This window comes from Coturnix japonica, chromosome 22 (assembly GCF_054131305.1).
Source record: "Coturnix japonica strain WE chromosome 22, WE-NBRP24, whole genome shotgun sequence".
In the NCBI taxonomy this organism is placed as follows: Eukaryota; Metazoa; Chordata; class Aves; order Galliformes; family Phasianidae; genus Coturnix; species Coturnix japonica.
Genome location: NC_140684.1, coordinates 5,027,846 through 5,047,241, shown reverse-complemented (window position 1 = coordinate 5,047,241; position 19,396 = coordinate 5,027,846). Strand labels below are relative to the sequence as shown.

Sequence of the window (19,396 nt, the reverse complement as noted above, 5' to 3'; positions counted from 1 at the left end):
TTTTTTTTATTATTATTTTTTATTATTGTTATTTTTGTTCTTGGCTGCTTGGTGTTTCCTTTCAGTTCCTTGCTTTTTCTGGAGTTGTATTTAATCTGCCATCTAACTCATCACATTGGAAAAAAAAAAACAACAGCTTGCATTTATTATCTGTTTCTGTGTGTGCACAGGGTCCTCCCTTTCCTTGTTCTGTAATTCTCGTTTGTGAACTGACAAGTAATTATCACATTCAATTTGACTGGGTGACTAGGAACTTTATGCTTAAAATAAACTAGGACTATAGGACTTTATGCTTAAAATGATACTTCATGCAAGGCTTATTTTCCTGGTAGGAAGTACGTTTGAAAGGACTAGAAGAAACAAGCAGCAACTTAATACGATACTTTCATTAGAGACTTTTGATTCTCAAGGTCTCCCATAATATACAATATACACAGCATGACACCAGAGCAGGATCTCAATCTTATTTAAGGAGCTCAGTGGCACCATATAAGGTTATGGGATGCAGACCCAAGGAGAGGGAATAAATTTCTTGTTTGTTACTCCTGTTTTTGATCAGCTTTGGCACATTCTGATGAGCTTACACCTTTTCAGATGGTCCCTATGGAGGTAGAATATGTCATCTCTATTGCAGAAAGTAATGGAGTTGCTGCTGGCAAGAAAGAAGTAACATCTTCACAGGGAACAGAAATCGAGCATGCTGATGAGGGAAGACATCAAAGCTCAGAAAGTGCCAGAAAGCTTCCCAAAGTGCATACATCAGAGCATGACAAGACTGAGGAGAGCTGATGCTGGAAATGGGAGGAGAGAAGGAACACTTAGCAAAAGCAAGTATCTAGAGACTGAATAAGATAAACCTTTGCTGGGCCATGTCGTTTTCTTACTAATCCCCGCATTGAAGATAATGAAGGAGTTAATCATAATGCTGGAGCAGATGCTCAGCTCAGCAAAGTTCCAGGAGGACCATTGGTAACCTGTATTTATGCATTAATATATAGGCATTATATTTTGTTTGAGTATGATTCCACAGGGTATTTTAAGTAGTGTAATTATTTTGCTGTTGAATAGACAAATATGTTATTCTTTTATATATGGGTAGATGGTAGAACTAGAAAGATCTCTTACACTCTATAATTTCATTGAATAATTTAATTATCTAACTCCATAGCTCTAGAGATGGAACTTTGGAGGTTTTTTCTGGCCTGACAGCTGTAGCCTATCGACTTAACCTTCTGGAAAAACTCTAGGCAAGTCTGACAGAAAGATCCTATATGAATGATGCATTTAACAGTATTTGACATTGTTCTTCATTTGTGAGGGTATTAGATCCACTTTTGTTTCAGTCTTTTTTGTTATTGCTGTTGTTTTCCTGATGACAGTGATATTTGAATGCTTACTGCTCCATATGTATGATTTAAATCAAAGCGCAATAGAAATATGGAATGATAGATCATCCATAGGACTTACAGTTGGGTTCTCCCTCAACTCTTGAGAATCAGCTTGTACTTTGTAGGGCTTTGCTGCAGCCACCCAAGAGGGCCCAGAAAGATGAAGAATCTCACAGAGGAACTGCGGCATATTTTACAAAGTTTTATAAAGTGAAATGAAGCTGTGACCCACAGGAACAATTGCTGTTTGATGGTTTGGGTTTTTTGCAAGCTTGAGTGTGTTTACAAAGAGGAAATCTGTAGAAGAGGATCCATTACTAAATGCAATTAGTGGGGGGGAAAAAACAACAGCAACTTGCTGTGATTCTTGTAAAGAGCTTTGCTAAGCTCCTGGGAATAGAAGCTACTGATGCTTCTGGTTCCAGCACTGTTCTTAATGGTTTTATTACTCTATTCCCTCTTCTACTGAACTTTCCTTGATTCTAAAAAAAAAATAATCAGCTGCGCATAGAACGACTTTGCAGACAAATGAAGTGGAGAAGCAAACTCTGGAGTCTTTGCAGCCCAGGAGCCTAGGAGGAGGAATCTCTGGCACCAAATTCCTGTAGAACAGAGGGACTTCACTGGACTGTTTTGCAGAAGACAGGAATTTTTTGCAATACTTGTAAGTTCTGTGCATGTATTTGAGCAGTATGCTTGTTAGTTATTTGTAAGCTCTCTGTATTATTTATCTGAAGTTGTGACTCAGACATTCTAAAACGGTGCTTCCTGATTTATTGGCTCAAGCTTTGATGTACGTAGGCTTTGAAGATTTAGGTGGGTTACCAGGAGGTATATATTTCTTCAGGAATATTTCTCTAGCATTTAAATGTTATCTTTTTTTTGTGCAAATTCAAACTTAAAAGGAAGCGCAGTGTTGTCTTCATTATCAGAGATACCAACAATGGGCATTAGAAATAGAAGCACGTACAGTAATTGAGGCAGGTTTGAGTAAATGGCCAGGAAGACAAGATTGAGGCTGTTTTGCTTTGTCTAATATATATTCTATGGAAAATACATGGTGCCATTTTTCATATCCATCTCCCTGAAGCTTTTGGCACAATCCACATTGATTTAAGTGAGACTAAAATTAAAAGTCATACATGTCTGTACTCCTACTCTTTTTTTCCATTTTTCATGGGAGTATGTAACTTTTTACTTGCTCTGCTTGTTCTTCTGTACTTCTGGCATCATAATCTAAAGGAGAATATTTTTCTATAGATAACTTCTTACTTGCAGAACAGTTAATAAAATGTTGTTATTCTTTCAGGGTGACTGGATACGGGGACACAGAAAACTTGAAAGGTAAGCCCAGAAGATTCAGCAATTTAAATTGCAGTCATTAGTGTTTCATCTGTGTTGTTTTGCTTCCAGTTACTCTAAATGTGCAAATTGCTGTTTTATTTTCATGTATGTTGCAGAAAATTGTAGGAAATCAAATACCTGACAAATGTCTCTTTCCCATCTTGCTTGGAAAGGAAAAAGTAAGTGATTCTTAGCGTAAATATTAATTCATGACGTGCATGAGTTAAAATGCAGCTTTAGTATACGCTGTAGGTTTGCAGATGATCCCTCAGAAGATTTTTGTGAAAAGAAACAGCCTTGAAGCTTATTTATGACATTGTTGATTTCAAGCTGAATGTACAGAGATAATTATTGATGACTGGGATTGGTTTATGATTGAAAGCCTTTTGAAGATTTTGTGACACTGATGTTCAGAGTGTTTGAAGCTGTAAGATTTTGTAGCAATCTAGAATTTTAGAATTTGATTCTCAATCTACCCAGCTCCCTCTTAAAGCCAGCTACGTAGCAGCTCTGGTATGATGTATTCCTGCCTCCATCAATGGAGTTCCAGAATATTTCACATTCAGTTACATGAATGCTGATATCCCTGTTCTACCTTTAGTACAACATATTTGTTAACTTGTGTCAAGCTCTTTGTGGTTGTAAATCAGACAAGATCAAACCTGTGGTCTTACAGTCATCTTTTATCTGTGGTAAACTCTTCTATTTCCTAGTCTTGTGTTTGAGGCAACCCCAATCTCACAAGAGTTACAAGCCCCAGTTTTCATCTAGCACTGCTGTAACCCCAGTGAAGCCACTAAGTGATACTCTTCCTATAAACAGGAAGCCTCTGCTCATGATCATTAAGATACAATTACAGCACAATATATCAGGCTTTTATCACAGGCTTGATGTACTCCTGGAAATATATTGTGGCACAAATCAGTTAGAAAAGTGCACATAAGTGCAGAGATTATTTGTGGTCTGAAGTTGTTCAGGCCTTGACAGAAGTTGGAGGAGGATGAGGCTGATTTTAAGCAGAAGTGACTGACTTTGCAGTGAGGTGACTGGCAAGCTCTGCTACACTCTGGCTTGCTTTCTCTATTCTGAAACGAATGGGGCAGTGGTAAAAAAAACAACCAACTAACAACAGCGTAGGGATAACAACATACTAACCTGCTCGAACTCTTAAGCATAGTGAATTTGTGTCCTGTTTCATTTCTGAGATGAGAACAACCTATTAATTCCCAGCTGTTTTGGGAGCATAGTTCTAGGCAAAAAGGGACTTGTGGCACTCTGAAGTGCTGACTTGAAGTGTTTGTGTGGTATGTTGCAGGCTGTCTGTTCATCATGTCTTCTATTCTTGAGAAGATGAAGAAATTTGGCAGTTCTGACATTGAAGAATCTGAAGTGACAGATGAACACACAGATGGGGAAGACTCTGCTCTGGAAACATCTGACAACCTCCAGGGTGCATTCAGCAGCAAGGTGCAGCCATGCAAAAGCAACATCTTTGCAAGACGTGGACGGTTTGTGATGGGGGATAGTGACAAGGACATGGCTCCAATGGACTCCTTTTACCAGATGGATCACCTGATGGCACCGTCTGTCATCAAATTTCATGCCAATTTGGAGAGGGGGAAACTTCACAAGTAAGTTTGCCTTTTAAAATGTGGTTGAAATGAGTACATTTTGGCAGTTGTAGGCTGTGCTACTTAAAGCAGTATTTATTGTCTGCACATTTGCATGCCTGTCCTCTCAGTTTTGCTATTTTTGGTGCCTAAAGTAAGGAGTATTTTACCTGAAATTGATAGTAGCTCTCATCTCTTGGCATCTCCAAAAATCCATTTTGTTAATCTTAATGATAAGATTTAGTTCACATGCTTGAAACTGCTCAGTTAATGAACATTGCTTGGAATAAGAAGCTGGAACTGCCTGGATCCCACTCTTACAGTTAGACTATTGTATTTCAATGCAACTCGAAGTCTTGCTTTCAACATTTCAGCAGTAAACTCATAATTTTATCAGGACAGTTGCTATCAGACATTATTGATCTTGTGCATTTTGCAGATCCATCTGTATTAATCAATAGTACTTACTATTTCACACAAGCAAATGAAAAATAATATTATGGTAATTTATTAAAAGCCTGCTAAATGGCTGGTTTCGGTAACTAAAATTTACCCTGTTAGGCTCCTGTCAACAGATTCCATCACAGGCTGCTCTGAAAAAGCTTTCAAATTTTATGACCGCAGAAGGATCTTTGATGCTGTAGCCCGTGGTAGCACAAAGGACCTGGATGATCTGCTGCTCTATCTTAATAGGACCTTGAAGCATCTCACAGATGATGAATTCAAAGGTACTACATAATGTCACCTACCTTAAATTGCCCTCTGACCTGTAGTTCCTACTGATTAGGTGTTCCATTGATTGTAGGTACAGGAGAATGCAGAAAAGCAGAAAATTTCTGTGGAACTGTGGCTAGGTTTTCTTGTCTTTTCAAAAGAACCACATTAATTCTTGCATGCTTGGAAGTGGATGGTAGGTTCCTGAGCATTTCTGTGTAGCTTTGATTTTGTTCATTATAGAACCAGAAACTGGGAAAACCTGCTTACTGAAAGCCATGCTGAATCTACATGATGGGAAAAATGATACCATTCCCTTGCTGCTGGATATTGCAAAGAAAACTGGAACTCTGAAGGAGTTTGTAAATGCAGAATATACTGACAACTACTACAAGGGTAAGAGAACAGTGGATACAGTTGAAATAGTGAATACTCCTGCAGATGCAGATAAGACTGGAGATAGGGATAGGCAGGGCTCTCAGTCTTCTGTGTGAGGTGTTATGCTTGAGGAGGCAGCACCCAAAGTTGTAGTTTGTGATTAACAACCAGTGCATTCATGGTCAGTCTGTTTTGTTAGACAGGTGCAATATTCCACCCTTTGTGACAGTGATTTAACAGCAAGTTCAAGGGACTTTCACTTGCTGTTTGTGCCATCTTTTTTTGTTTAATTCTAGAGTTTTTTCAGTCTACAAAGATCTCAGTTCCACCCTCTTATATGAAACTGAATGAATTGTGCTGCTTGAAAGCTCTCAGTTTGCTTTAAATGTTGAAGATTTCTGTCTGTCTCTGTAGGCCAGACTGCACTCCACATTGCCATTGAGAGAAGGAACATGTACCTGGTAAAACTCTTGGTCCAGAATGGAGCAGATGTTCATGCAAGAGCATGTGGGGAGTTCTTCAGGAAAATCAAAGGGAAACCTGGTTTTTATTTTGGTAGGATTAAGCACGTTATGAGCTTTATTGAACGAGTTATCCTATCGTTATCCCAAGTGAAAGGTGTTAAATAATCCTGTTTATGTGAGACTGGAGGCCTAAAAGTTGTAAATGATTTGATCCATTACTTATTCCAGATATTTACTCCCCAAACATGAGTTTATAAAGAAACACAGTTGGTAGCCGATGGTGTTCATTGTCAGATTGGTGTCTACCTCATTTTATTTTTTGAGCACTTTTATTTTGAGAGATTGTAACCTTCCACCAGTCTTTATTTTGTAGTATTTTTATAAGCATCCATGTTTGTGTAGTGCAGTTAAGCTGAAGAAAAAGTGGTAGCTGTTTGAACCATAAGAATTCAGCAGAGAAGTCTACCTCTTCTTGTCATGGTGAAAGCTGAAAATAAAATGGTCTCTTTTCTGTTTAAGTATGCATACTAGGCGTTCTGACCCCTTCTTTCTTGTCCATAGGAGAGCTGCCCCTGTCCCTAGCTGCTTGCACCAATCAGCTCTGCATTGTGAAATTCCTCCTTGAGAATCCCTACCAGGCTGCTGACATTGCTGCTGAGGACTCCATGGGCAATATGGTCCTGCATACTCTGGTGGAGATTGCAGATAATACTAAGGATAATACCAAGTTCGTTACCAAGATGTACAATAACATACTGATCCTTGGTGCCAAAATAAATCCTATCCTGAAGCTGGAAGAACTCACCAATAAAAAGGGGCTGACTCCTTTAACATTGGCAGCCAAAACAGGGAAGATAGGGGTAGGTGAGCAAATGTGTCCAGCTGTCTGTTACTGTGTCAGGTCATAAAGAGTACAGGAGAAACATTTATGCAGGATGGATATTATCACTGCTTGTTGCTGAGTCCTTTCTATTAAGAGGAATCAATATTGCAGTTTAACATGCAAAGCTGCGTAGTGCTTAAAACCTTTGAGGAGTGTGTGTGCACGCATGCATCTGCTCAGGTGGCATTACGTATATATTAGCAGTATATAAGACAGCCCAGTGGAAACAGAAAGTGGGTTTCTGCTATCTTCTGAACAAGAGGCCTGTACTTTGATTGATGAACGGAACTCGCCATCTGACAGACTCTATTCAACATGACTGTATGCTCAGATGTAGAACAGATATCTCTTTTTTTCTCTGGTAGGTTTGAAATATGGATAATTGCAAATTTTATGTGGTAGAAAGCAAAGAAATGAGCTTTATTCTACATCTGCATTTTCCTCCAGCATACAGTGAGAAAATTCATGTTTTTTACTTCAGATTTCAGTCTCCTTCATGGTCCAGTGGATTGACTTCAGTATAGTTAAAATGTGTTAATCTAAAGTATTCTTCTCTTATGAAGATACCAAGGAATTAGAAGTCTGTTAGCACTGAAATGTTGGTTGTATTGTTCTTTTGCAATTAGATTTTCGCTTACATCCTCAGACGAGAGATCAAAGATCCTGAGTGCAGACACTTATCTAGGAAGTTCACTGAATGGGCTTATGGACCTGTCCACTCATCTCTTTATGACCTGTCCTGCATAGATACATGTGAGAAAAATTCAGTGCTTGAAATTATTGCCTACAGTAGTGAAACACCAGTAAGTATGTACTTCCTTGGAGTTTATTTGCAGGCTGGGGACTGCTGGAGATGAGCTCTGTGCTCTACACAGTGTATTTTTTGTACCATTTCTGTAAAACAGTGATCTGTATTAGAGGAAACGTTTGCTGAAGTGTCATTTACTATTTTTAAAGCTCAGAGCATACTGAACCTGTCAAGATTCTCCTCTTTATCCTTCCACTTAGAATCGTCACGAGATGCTGCTGGTAGAACCCCTTAACAGGCTGCTGCAAGATAAGTGGGACCGGTTTGTCAAGCACTTATTTTACTTCAACTTCTTTGTGTATGCAATTCATATCAGCATCCTCACCACAGCTGCCTATTACAGACCTGTGCAGAAGGGGGAAAAGGTATGTTACTTTGTCACACTCAGTGCATGATATCCCAGAGCAGCCTCCTATTTGCATGCGTGCTCCTAAGGTCAGTTTTCTTCCTTTCCTGAACGTGGGAGGAAGACTTTGATCTTGCTTGCTTTTTAGGCAAGCCTTGAACCATTGCTGCAGCACATTCAGAAACCTGTTACCTCAGAAATGTAATTGTTTTTGGCCACTGGGAAGGACAGGTCTGTCCTATCTCTAGCTCTGCTGAATATCTCTGTGCTCTGTTTTACACAGCCTCCCTTCACTTTTGGTCACAGCACTGGGGAATATTTTCGAGTGACTGGAGAGATCCTGAGTGTATTGGGAGGACTGTATTTTTTTTTCAGAGGGGTAAGATATTTGAAACTTTTCTGCTGTAAGTGCAAGTGAGAACCAAGCCTGCCTTTTGAATTGGTTGTCAAGATAATCCACATTTTTAATCCAGAGCTACAAAGCTTTTTCTTTGCCCTGGTTAGGAGATATCAGGTTGCTAACAAACCCTTGGTCTAAGTAAGGTAGAGTTTTATCTGTTTTACGAAGAGAGACCTAAGAAGGCAATGAGAATGAACAGTTAGCTTGGCCAAAATTTTAGGAATGGAGTATTGCAAATAGCCAAGCCTACATTAAAGATTAACTGTCCTAATTTAAAGTCAGTCACCCTCCTTCTGTTAACTAGTAGAGAGTATGCAGTGATTCAGATATCCTCAGACCACTAACTGAATAGACAGGCATCACCAAGTGTTCTTTTAACTGTTCTTATCAGATGTTGTATGGGTACCAGCTCCCTGGTATAGATACCAACACTTAGCTGATGCATTCACATGGGATGTTTACTCTTTCCTTTTCCTTCATTCTTTTTTCTTTTTTCTTTTTTCCTTTCTTTCAGATACAGTATTTTGTGCAGAGACGCCCATCATTGAAGACACTGATAGTGGACAGTTACAGTGAAGTTCTTTTGTAAGTGCTTGTGTCTGTGATTGTATTTCAGTGTGAAGCAGAGGACTGCATGAGATCTGTTGCTTTGGCTTAAACAAAATACTTGCCAGTGGCTACTGTAGCACCTAAGCAAGTGTGTCTGGATCAGTAATGTCCTGTGGAGGTAAAGCAGATCAAGCGTTTAGAAATGTAGTGATTTCATTGTGCAACTGAGTTAGGAATAGATCTCCAAGAGGGACTTGCCAATACAGTGTATGCACTGGATATGCAGATATACTCCCATTCCTGAGAGGAATTTTACATGATTTGGGCCCTTTGTTTCCTTTGTTTCATTCTGTCCAGTCAGAATGAAGAGCAAGAGTATATGGAAGTTCGTACATGGGGAAACTGAGTAGCTTGCAAAGGAAACTGTAGGACTGGCGAAGGAAAGGAATGAAGGGAAAAGAGGAGAAGGTTCTGCCAAGGCTTTAGTGTGTTCATTATGCTATATGTCTCATGTTTCTCCTCTGTTCGTACCACTTATAACCGTCTCAGCACTCTGCATTCAGAACATACTTGCCTTTCAGCTTCGTTCACTCGTTACTCCTCCTGAGCTCTGTGGTGCTGTACTTCTGTGGCCAGGAACTGTATGTGGCTTCCATGGTCTTCTCCTTGGCTCTGGGCTGGGCTAACATGCTATACTACACCCGTGGCTTCCAGCAGATGGGCATTTACTCTGTCATGATTGCAAAGGTCAGTCCAGTGAGTGGGTGGTGAGACCAGCAAAGTGCTCACAAGAGGAAACTGCCACCAGTACGTGGGTTTCTAGGAGAGAAGTCACCAGGTGCTTTCATGATGCCATTGAGGAAGGGCCCATCAGACAACCATGCTCAACTTGTATTTTCTGAGCAAAGAGATACACTTTTTAAGTCACAGAAAAGAACACCTGTTCCACATCAGGGCATTTTGTAGCAGTCTTGATACCTTCTGTTACTGTTATGCTTCAAAGTAACTCTACAGTTGAGTAGATGTGGATGTAAATTGACTGAGAACAGTATAGAGCTTATCTGGTGTGAAATAGCTGGAAATTTCCTTAGGAATAGTCTACACATTACCAAACAGAGCAATTAGGTAGGAGGCAGTAGCTGGATGATAAACCTCTGTGTATGATCTAGCCAGCTAGTCTGAAAGGGGAAGAAATAGACAAATAACTTAATGTGGTTTATACTCACAAAGATGAAACTATTTGTTCAGCATATGTCTTGCACACATGTGTAAACTATTGCTTGAATAACAGAGAAAAATGTTTTCTGTATTAAAGTTGATTATCTTGGCAGGAAAAACAGCAGCTTAATGCACGAGCAGCCATTTCGCAGCAGTTTCCTTCTGGAACTGAAGGAATATTTTCTACTGATTTTTTTGCAGTTTATATTCAAGGTTTTGCAATAGAAAAATGTTCCATTTCTATGTTACAGATGATCCTAAGAGACTTATGTCGCTTCATGTTTGTCTATCTAGTATTCCTCTTGGGATTTTCCACAGGTAATATCAAACTTGGTGTTGTTTTTTTTCAGTTGTCTTAATGAATCTCAGAAAATAATATTTTTCAGTTGACTTAAAATTTTTATTTTCAACAAAAAAACTAACAAATCAACCTTGCTACAAAAGTCTTTTCAGAATAACAACTATATTATGTGTATATATGTGTATGACTGCTTTTCACCCCTGGGTCTCAGACTGCTTAACAAAGCTGAATGGATAGACAGTCATCCTGTTCTACATAGGCAAACCTGAGACAATGCTTACTGAAATGTGACAGTTATGGGGACTATTTTATATAGTGATTTCATTGAGTACAAGGTGCCGTGAAAATATTTAGTCTTGTCTGATACTTTTATGCTCATTTTTATTGTTTGTGATATATTTATGATCTCAAATTATATTTTCATCTGCTGTGTGATTCTTCTTTTGCTACAGCTGTGGTGACCTTAATTGAAGATGACAATGAGGGGCAGGACACAAATAGCTCTGAATATGCCCGATGCAGCCACACAAAACGAGGCCGCACATCCTATAACAGTCTGTATTATACCTGCTTAGAACTTTTCAAGTTCACTATTGGGATGGGAGACCTGGAGTTTACAGAGAACTACAGGTTCAAGTCTGTGTTTGTCATCCTTTTGGTTCTCTATGTCATCCTCACATACATCCTCCTGCTCAATATGCTTATTGCGCTGATGGGAGAAACTGTGAGCAAAATTGCACAGGAGAGCAAGAGCATCTGGAAACTCCAGGTATCTTGGTTCTGTGAGGCTATTCAAGATGGAGGTTGTGGAGAATCGTAAATTTCACAGAGAGTATGTAGAAATTGACATGTTTCAACATAACAGGTTCCTTTTGTGCACATACGTGATATTTAGTCTGAGCAGATGTTCTCTGTGTTGCACACATGTTCAAAATTTAAGAAGAGGACTTCTGCATTTACACTGAATTATTTGAGCTCTTAATTATGGAAAATCCTGATCAGAGTATGAAGACAGGATTATGAAGGGAAAAGTAAAACAATCTTTTCCAGAATCTCAAAGGCATACTAACTTTTGTTTGGGGGTGAGAATTGTAGCTTGATGGTTCTAATCACAGGGCAATAACTCAGAATTTTAAATGTCACGCTAACAGAGGTGATGTTTCATAGATGGGTATGATGCATGCTTTATGGTGGTGATAACAATAAAATCTCAAGGTTTCTTTTTCTAATTAAGGGCAGAATTCAGGATTTGCATGAGTGAAACATCAGGTTCTTAGTAGTCTGCTTTCTTTTCCCTATTAGAGAGCCATCACGATCTTGGATATTGAAAACAGCTACTTGAACTGTTTGAGGCGTTCATTCCGATCTGGAAAGCAAGTCTTGGTGGGGATCACACCTGATGGCCAAGATGATTACAGATGGTGCTTTAGGTAACCTGCTTGTATGTCAAATGAGCAATCTGTTATAGACAAACAGTATTAAAGTATTTGATAATGGATAATGGGAAGAAGATCTTTCCCCTTGGAGCACTCCTCCAACAAGTCCCATACTACAGCAGTCAATTTAATGTGTTTTCTGGGTCAGATCTGTGGCTTGAGAGGTGGCAGTAGGTGATATAAACTAATCCTGGGGTTCTCTCTTAATGCTTAGAATAGATATTGTTTTTGTTGTTCTCTCCTCAGAGTTGATGAAGTGAACTGGTCCACGTGGAATACTAATTTGGGCATAATCAACGAAGATCCTGGGTACTCTGGGGACCTCAAACGAAATCCCAGTTACTGTATTAAGCCTGGTAGAGGTGAGGGTTTCAGAGATGTAGTTTCTAATGATAGAAGCCGTACATTCTGTTTGTTAAAGGGCAGTCTGTTTATACACTTAAGTATAATGATGGAAATTAAGTTTATGTCTTTTTCAATCAACAAAAGAATGTAAAGGACAACATGGGCTTACTGTTCACATAGCAGCCTTATTCTCTGGAAGGAAAGTACTATGGATTCAGTGTTCTGACAGTTGAGTTTATAAGGCCAATAATATGTGCAAATCCTGAGGGCTTGTGACAGTGTATGTTGGCAACCACCACATAGCCAGAAAGCTGCTTTGGGGGCTGCAAATATGGCTCCTTTGGGAAGCTTTTTTGGGATTCCAGCATCCAGCATGGCATTATTTAACTCTAAGACAATCTGCTGTGCTTGCCAGCTGAAGTATGGAAAACTTGGGGAACAGAATGTGGAAAGAATTCTACAAAGCCCTTTCTTCCTGCCTTTTTTCTTTCATCAGCTTCCTGTTCAAACCACTTGTATATTTCTGTTTTTGTGGAGGAGAAGAAGTTAACCATTTCTTTCCTTCTTAGTTTCAGGGAAAAACTGGAAAACTTTGGTTCCACTTTTAAGAGATGGAAGCAGGAGAGAAGAAACACAAAAACTACCTGAAGAAATCAAACTAAAACCCATTTTGGAACCTTATTATGAACCAGAGGATTGTGAGACATTGAAGGAATCGCTTCCAAAGTCAGTCTGATCTTCTCTTGTTTTTAAGAAGGTTAATTCTAGTTGTTTGTGTTGGTTCTTACAAGGAGGACAATTAAAGCACTTCCTTCATAAGAACAGGGATTTGTGGAAAAAGGCCAAAGAAGTTAGGAACTGACTGTGTGCAAGGATTCATTAAGCATCTTGAATAAACTACCAGTTGTTTAAGCTCATGTCTTCATGGTTATTTTTAATATAAATCTGAAAGAAAGTAGGTACTTACTGCTTGATTTATATTTACTTGGCTAGATATTTGTAAGTCAGCCTACATGTGAAGTGTTAGATAATTCTTATAGTTTGATGTGGGTTTGTTTGCTTTCTTTTGCTTTGCTTTACGTTAAATACACTGAGAATTTCCCACAGTTCAGAGCTGTCTGAAGTGAGCAGTTTTTTCCTGCAGATTTTTTTCCCAGTCTTCACTTCTTTCACTCTTTGCAAATTCTCTCCTGCATTTCTGAGGTCAGAGCTGACATTCTTCTTGTTGGTCCTTCACTAAGTTTTGCAGATTGGTACAAGTGGCCAGTAATGGTGAATGTTCTGTTGATTCTATGAAAATAACAAAAAGGCCTATAGTTATCACTTGCCTCTCTGCACATAGTAGATTTCATACTTCGTCTACTTTTAGATTCTTTTAACAAGTGTTTCTCTGAGCAGCTGCAGGCCTTGATTTCATGATTTTCCAGCCCTGAAAACCAACTAACTGCGTTAAAATGGAAATGGGTAAGAGCAGTAAAAATTACCAAGCGACCAGAGGTAGGTTGCTGTGAAGAATGTTTCTTGGAGAGGAGATAAATGGGGACACACTGAGGGTAAGTAATGAATCATCTAAAGATGTTGTTAGTCTTATAACAGAAGAACAAACATACTCTGAAACTGTAAATGTTGGGTAGTCAAAATGAATAAAATGTTTCTTACAGAGTCTGAGTAAACACTAGAATACACAGTTACTGTTACTGAGGCTGAAAGCTTAACAGTATCCCAAATTTGACATTTATTTATATAACAGATGAACTTTGCATAAAGTAAGAGAGCGCGGCTATATAGACTGTATGTTTCAAAGGTCAGGTTTATAATAATGAGTAACAGTAATAATTTTGAAATCAGAGTTTTTATTCTTGGCTTCAACAGCAATGGGAGGAAAGCAGCTGGTCAGAAAGGAAGGATGAGAAAATCTGTGCTCAAGAACTGACCCAATGATCCAGTGCTGGATCTATGCAGCTGTGATGGGCAAGAAAAGGTAAATTACCTTCTTTTCTTTCTATGTATCATTAAAGCACATATACCTAACAGATTTACTGTGCAAATACGGTATGCACATACAAGTATCCTTAAGCCAGTTTCAGTTTGAGCTTGTGTGTTGTTTCTGTGGCTGTGTTCAAAGTACATCTGTTCTAAAGTGGTGTGCTGGATAGATGAGTTAGGAAAACTGGAATTCAAAGAGAAAATTGTGGCAGCCTTTGGAAGATAATTTTCATCAATTCATCTCCACAGTAGTGCAATACGAAGACATTCGCTGCTCTTAAAAAGAAGCAATTATATTTACCAGCAGACTTTTCTCCACTGCTAACACTGTCAGGTGAACAACACAGGGTGTTTCTAGTTAGTTCTTTTACTGGGGTCAGGACTTCTCTCAGTGCTAGTTTCTCATAGGTTACGTGTAGACTTCAGTAAAGTTTGCAGGCATCCAGCTTATTTGAAATGGTAGCACCATCTAGAGGACTATTAATTCTTGATCCTTCTGTTAACCACATCGTTCAGTGTGAATGTTGCTTTTTTCATAGAGTTTTGCAGAGTGCAGCCACAGAAACTCACTAAAGAATTTGAAAGAATTATTTAACAAAAATCAAAGTTTAAACTGAACAGGCTTTGTATCTCGTGAACAGGGAGACTACAAAAGGTGTTCAAGGCAGGGATGTTGATTGTCATACCACACTAAAGGTGCGTCTCTGAACTACTGCTAGCAGGCTCTAGAGGTTCCAGTCAATACTTCCTTATGTTTCTTACTGAATATAGTAAGAGACCATCTGTATGTAAAACAAGTACAGCTAAGTAAACAAGACAGGCCGAGACAGTGAAACTCCAGCCATTAATAATAAATGTAGAAAGGGGCCAACAAGAAAAACACAGGTCACTGTCTCCATGCCTCTCTGTGCCAAAGCAAATTTACACTTGAATGCACACAGGGAACTTAATGTAGCTGGAAAGCATTTGTGAAGTTTCTGTATTCCCTGTGAGGGACCCATTTGTCATAATTATCTGCCTGTATAGAGACCTACTCCTAGTGGTTAAATTCCATCTTGATTTATATCAGGTGCCTATCCAGAAGGATTTATTTGCTTCCATGGGTAACCTGAACAGAAGGTTGTTGGCCTGTGCCTTCCTGTCTTTTTCTGCTCCAGCAAAATTACAGGGAGTGCAGGGGACTTTTTATTAAAAGAAAGATTGAAATGCAGGGTGAAAACACACATCTGTATAATGAAAATGTAAATGTATTTGTGGGATAGGGTTGGTTGGTTTTTTTTCTTTAAACCCTCAGCCGCCTTTTGGAAGCAAAAAAGAAAAATCTCATTTTTCTCACATAAGTTATTACTAACCTATCAGAATTTCTAGCTATATCACCACTCAGTTACTGCTGGAGGCAGGAATTTGTTTCCCACAGCTGGGGCAATATAGCCCAGCAGGGTCTCTAACCCAGTATCACACATGTTTATTTGGACTCAGCTAACCATGGCTGTGCCACAGTTTACTTCCTTCATCTTCGTTCCATCTAAATGCATGGAAGTGCTTTGAAAATGAAGGTGCGTCTCTGTTAAGGCAGACTGGGTGGGATGCCTACGGGGGACACGCTGGTTCTGAAGAGACAAGGAACACAAAGCCTTAGTGGAGGGCTGTGGCTAACCCCCAGGGAAGAGAGGTGGCTTGTCAGGAAGTATTTGTGCTTTAAGAATAGCTTTGCTAGGAGCAGTGCACTGCCATTGGTACTGCTAGACAATTCCACTGGCTGACAAGGAGCATGGCTTTACAATAAATTAATCTTTATTTCTATTTCTGGAGTGTAGGCTCAGCTCACCTTGCCAGTCATGCTGGCTCAGAAGCAAAGGAAATGGAGTTGATGTGCTCACCTCATCTGTCTGTGAGTGACTGTAATTAGCAGTAAGTGTAAATAATGAGTGTAAATGTGCATATGATGGGATTCAGCAAGAAGTGGGTTCATCTAAGGTGAGTTGGGCTTCATTTTACTGGGGATAGAAAATGGGCTGATTAACATGTGTAAAAGCCAAATGTTGATCTCAGTGTGCTACAGTGCTGCCTAGTCAGTCACATAAGCTGCTGCATCTTTCAAATTCCAATAATTTCTGAAGAATTTGAGGAGAGTATATATATTACCTGAAAAATGTGGAGCCACATAACCTGTATTATATATTGTTGCCTAAATATCACTTGTCCTAATTAAACTCTCAGTGTTAATCCCTTCTCAGGCGGCACTTTGTCAGTTTTTGGTGGGCTCCATGGGAGACTGCACAGCCCACCAGGGGGCTCCCACGCTGTGTGCAGAGATCCTTATGCAGTCCCGAGGTACCCCATAGCTGACTTGCCCCAGGAAAACCCCTCTTGCTCTGACACCTCTGTCTTCCTATACTGCCTCCAGTCATATTCATCATGCAGGATCACATTTATCTTTGCCAAAAGCCAGGTAATCCCACTGCCCTTGTGTGGCAAACATTTGTGAGGACAAAGGTACTTATGAGTCTTTCTTGCTCTGTTAGGCAGTAGGCAAAGATGTAGCAGGGCCTGAAAGGAATGTCTTAATCAATGCTGCCATATGCAGCACAGGTACTCTGGGTCTTCTGTTGTGGTTACAGAGCTCTGAAGTGCTTCCCATCACCCACACCATGCGGACTGGGATTGCTTCTGACTCTGGTATAGTTTCTACGGAGAAAATATGGACCCAGTTTCATCAGATATTAAACTGTACAAAACACTTCAGAGTGGATGGTGGAGAGTATGCTATTTTTTGTGAAGGAAAGGAAATCAACTAAATGATCTCATGAGACTTCTGCTTTTTTGATACTGTGTTGGTGATACTGTGGCAGAGCTACATCACTATTAGTAATGCTTCCTGTTTCAGTCTGCAGAAAATGAGTGGGTATGAGGAGACATGAATATTTACAAAATCACTGAGGTTTTCAGACTCCATCATCAACCGAAATTGTACTTGTCTGTCATTGTTTTAATCGGCCTCCCTGAACAGTTTAGTCACCTGAATGTTGACAGGAAAGGTCATGACACCTGGAATTGCCATGTCAGCCGACTGTGGAGCAGCCAAGGAAAGCAACTCCCAGTGACAGGAACCGGGAGGAAGTTTGTCCTACTCACTCAGCCAGTAGGAGCAGTTTTAAGCAGTGTCATCAAGTGGAAGTCATTTCTTTCCAAGGTGGTATAGTAGGTGTAGCTCTTATTCCAAAGGTGAGTGTGGATAATGAACCACCCAGGGAAAAGGGATTGTGTCCTCAGTTTCTGAAACTCAGGAGTCTTTAATTGACATAGAGAAAGACACAAAAAAGCCAGTGTTCCTCATTAGCAGCAGGATTCAGAATAGTGAAATTGAGGGCTGGAAATGGGTAGAGGGCTCTCAAGAGGCTGGTTTGCAATGACAGATGGAATGTCTGTATTTTAGCTTAGGGACTATATGACAGAAAATGGAAGCATTGACAAAAGGGGACACAATCTGCAAAATAATAAAAGATATTTTAATGGGAATAATGGTTTGAAATTGAGACAGGAAAATGTATCCTGGAAAGATGATATGTCTATGGGGCACATATGATGTGTATCTGCTCGGAGGACGCCCTTTGGAAACACTGGAAGGTTCAAAGCTCAGCTCATGTGTACAAATACATGCAATGCCATCCTGACTGCAGCCACATGGGACCTACATCTTTTAGTTCTCTTATTCTGGGGGTTTATTTCAATTGTTCAATGTTCTCCTTGAATTGTGCTTCATTTATTTCCCAGGAACAGCTTGACAGCAAGTGAAAGGGGCCTGCAGGGACTTCATTTTGTTGTAGTTAGTGAGCATCTGATAGAAGTGCTACAGGTGATGCGAGGTTTAGCTCTCAGTGGAAGACCTGAGAGTGGGTGAATTTTTGTTTCCCTCGTATTATCTTTATACAGCTTTAACTAGATCTTTGAAGTGGAAGGAACTGTTCCCCAGGCTTAGATGGGTGGAACCAATGAAAGTACTTTCCTTTTAAATGAGGAGTTTTGATGCTTCTTTGACTGAAGCATCAAATGGACAAGCAACAATTCAGCCTAACATTATTGTAATGTTACTGTTTTCTCTTCAGCTTTGGTGATGAGCCCCTAAAGGCTCCTTGAGTCAAGCAGCAGCAGAACAGACTTGAGTAAAAAAACTGTAGCATATAGGTGGGGCATGCTTTGTTCACAGTGTATTCCTTGAGGCATCTTCATATTGCTTAATTCCCCAGTGCTGTTTAGTGTTACCAGAAACCGTGCACCACAACTGAGGATTGACTGAGGGTACAAACTCACTCTGAAGGAGCTGGAGACCAACCTTGACCTAGTTGGGACTTTGAGGCTCAGAACAGCCAAGTAGAGTTTTTTGCTGTTGGTTTGAGTTGGTCTGAGTTCTGTTTAGAGTAGCAATGTGACCATGCTGTTGTGACTTTCCTATCACTCTTTAATGTCTCTTCATCTGGTTAAAAGTCAGCTGGAAAATCTATGGGAAAGTGATAGTATCTTCTCCTTTTTAGCATACCCTACAGAAGTGCTCTTCATGTGGTTCTTCATTAAGTGTGTATACATTCTTTTAAGAGCATGGTCTGTGGGATACCTTGTGGAGCCTTCCCACAACAGACCAATAGTGCTTGAATCCTTTTCCACAGATACAACAAGAATTTAGGTTCACTTTTTCCATTAAATCATGAGAGACCCTTGTGAATCAATCAAACACTGTGCTCGGGGGAACTGGGCTGATATGGGTAGTTGGTGTGCACAGTGCTTCAACTTAGAAGGACACTGGGGAATGGAATACTGACAATAAGTAATTTACAGTTACTTACGCTGTTGCCTGTTAATGTTAAGAATGTTTTTTAGATAATAGCTTTTCCTCCCAGTCATTACCAGCTGGAGTACCAAGATTCACAGAATTCAATGTGAAATCAGAATAACTTCTTAATGCAAGTTTGACTCGGATCGTGTCAGCAGAACAGAAAATGCAGTTTGCTGCTGTCAGATGGCGGATCTCCAAATCCTCAATGCCTCCCATCTGGGGCTTCCTTCATCTTGTTCGTTTTGGTTTCTAGTGAGTCTAACAGTTGCTAGAAAAACAAAATAACGAATGCCAGATAGGGCATCTGCTGCTTATTGGTGCTGTGCACGCCTTCCAGAGCTAATGTGTTCCAGTCAGTTTTCATAGGAGATACATGTCTAGTTTTTAATGTTTTT

General features: G+C 39.8%; 1 protein-coding gene across 4 annotated transcripts; it reads left to right on the top strand.

Annotated features, from left to right (window-relative positions):
* The first annotated feature begins 3 nt into the window (after window positions 1-3).
* Window positions 4-13,735, top strand: TRPV1 (transient receptor potential cation channel subfamily V member 1). 4 transcript variants are annotated; one of them, XM_085522037.1, is made up of 19 exons: window positions 4-831; window positions 1,890-2,052; window positions 2,698-2,732; window positions 4,048-4,363; window positions 4,904-5,070; window positions 5,300-5,452; window positions 5,849-5,989; window positions 6,460-6,758; window positions 7,408-7,584; window positions 7,790-7,954; window positions 8,219-8,314; window positions 8,850-8,920; window positions 9,466-9,631; window positions 10,354-10,420; window positions 10,856-11,172; window positions 11,706-11,833; window positions 12,086-12,201; window positions 12,754-12,910; window positions 13,583-13,735. In XM_085522037.1, the coding sequence occupies exons 4-19, from the start codon at window positions 4,062-4,064 to the stop codon at window positions 13,593-13,595; spliced, it is 2,535 nt and encodes an 844-aa protein (XP_085378163.1). In that variant the 5' UTR covers window positions 4-831; window positions 1,890-2,052; window positions 2,698-2,732; window positions 4,048-4,061; the 3' UTR covers window positions 13,596-13,735. The 4 variants fall into 4 exon arrangements, 2 of the variants coding, with proteins under 2 accessions (XP_085378163.1, XP_085378162.1); XM_085522036.1 differs by lacking the exons at window positions 4-831; window positions 13,583-13,735 and adding an exon at window positions 2,849-2,911 and having other exon boundaries at window positions 1,915-2,052; window positions 12,754-13,096; XR_014936464.1 differs by lacking the exons at window positions 4-831; window positions 9,466-9,631; window positions 13,583-13,735 and adding an exon at window positions 2,849-2,911 and having other exon boundaries at window positions 1,915-2,052; window positions 12,754-13,096.
* The last annotated feature ends 5,661 nt before the right edge of the window (window positions 13,736-19,396 follow it).

Bases quoted from the DNA above. Each gene is read 5' to 3' on its own strand.
- TRPV1 (XM_085522036.1), top strand. From the start codon at position 2,878: ATGTCTCTTTCCCATCTTGCTTGGAAAGGAAAAA. The intron at 5,990-6,459 runs GTAGGATTAAGC...TCTTGTCCATAG, and splicing joins GAAACCTGGTTTTTATTTTG to GAGAGCTGCCCCTGTCCCTA. The intron at 8,315-8,849 runs GTAAGATATTTG...CCTTTCTTTCAG, and splicing joins TGTATTTTTTTTTCAGAGGG to ATACAGTATTTTGTGCAGAG.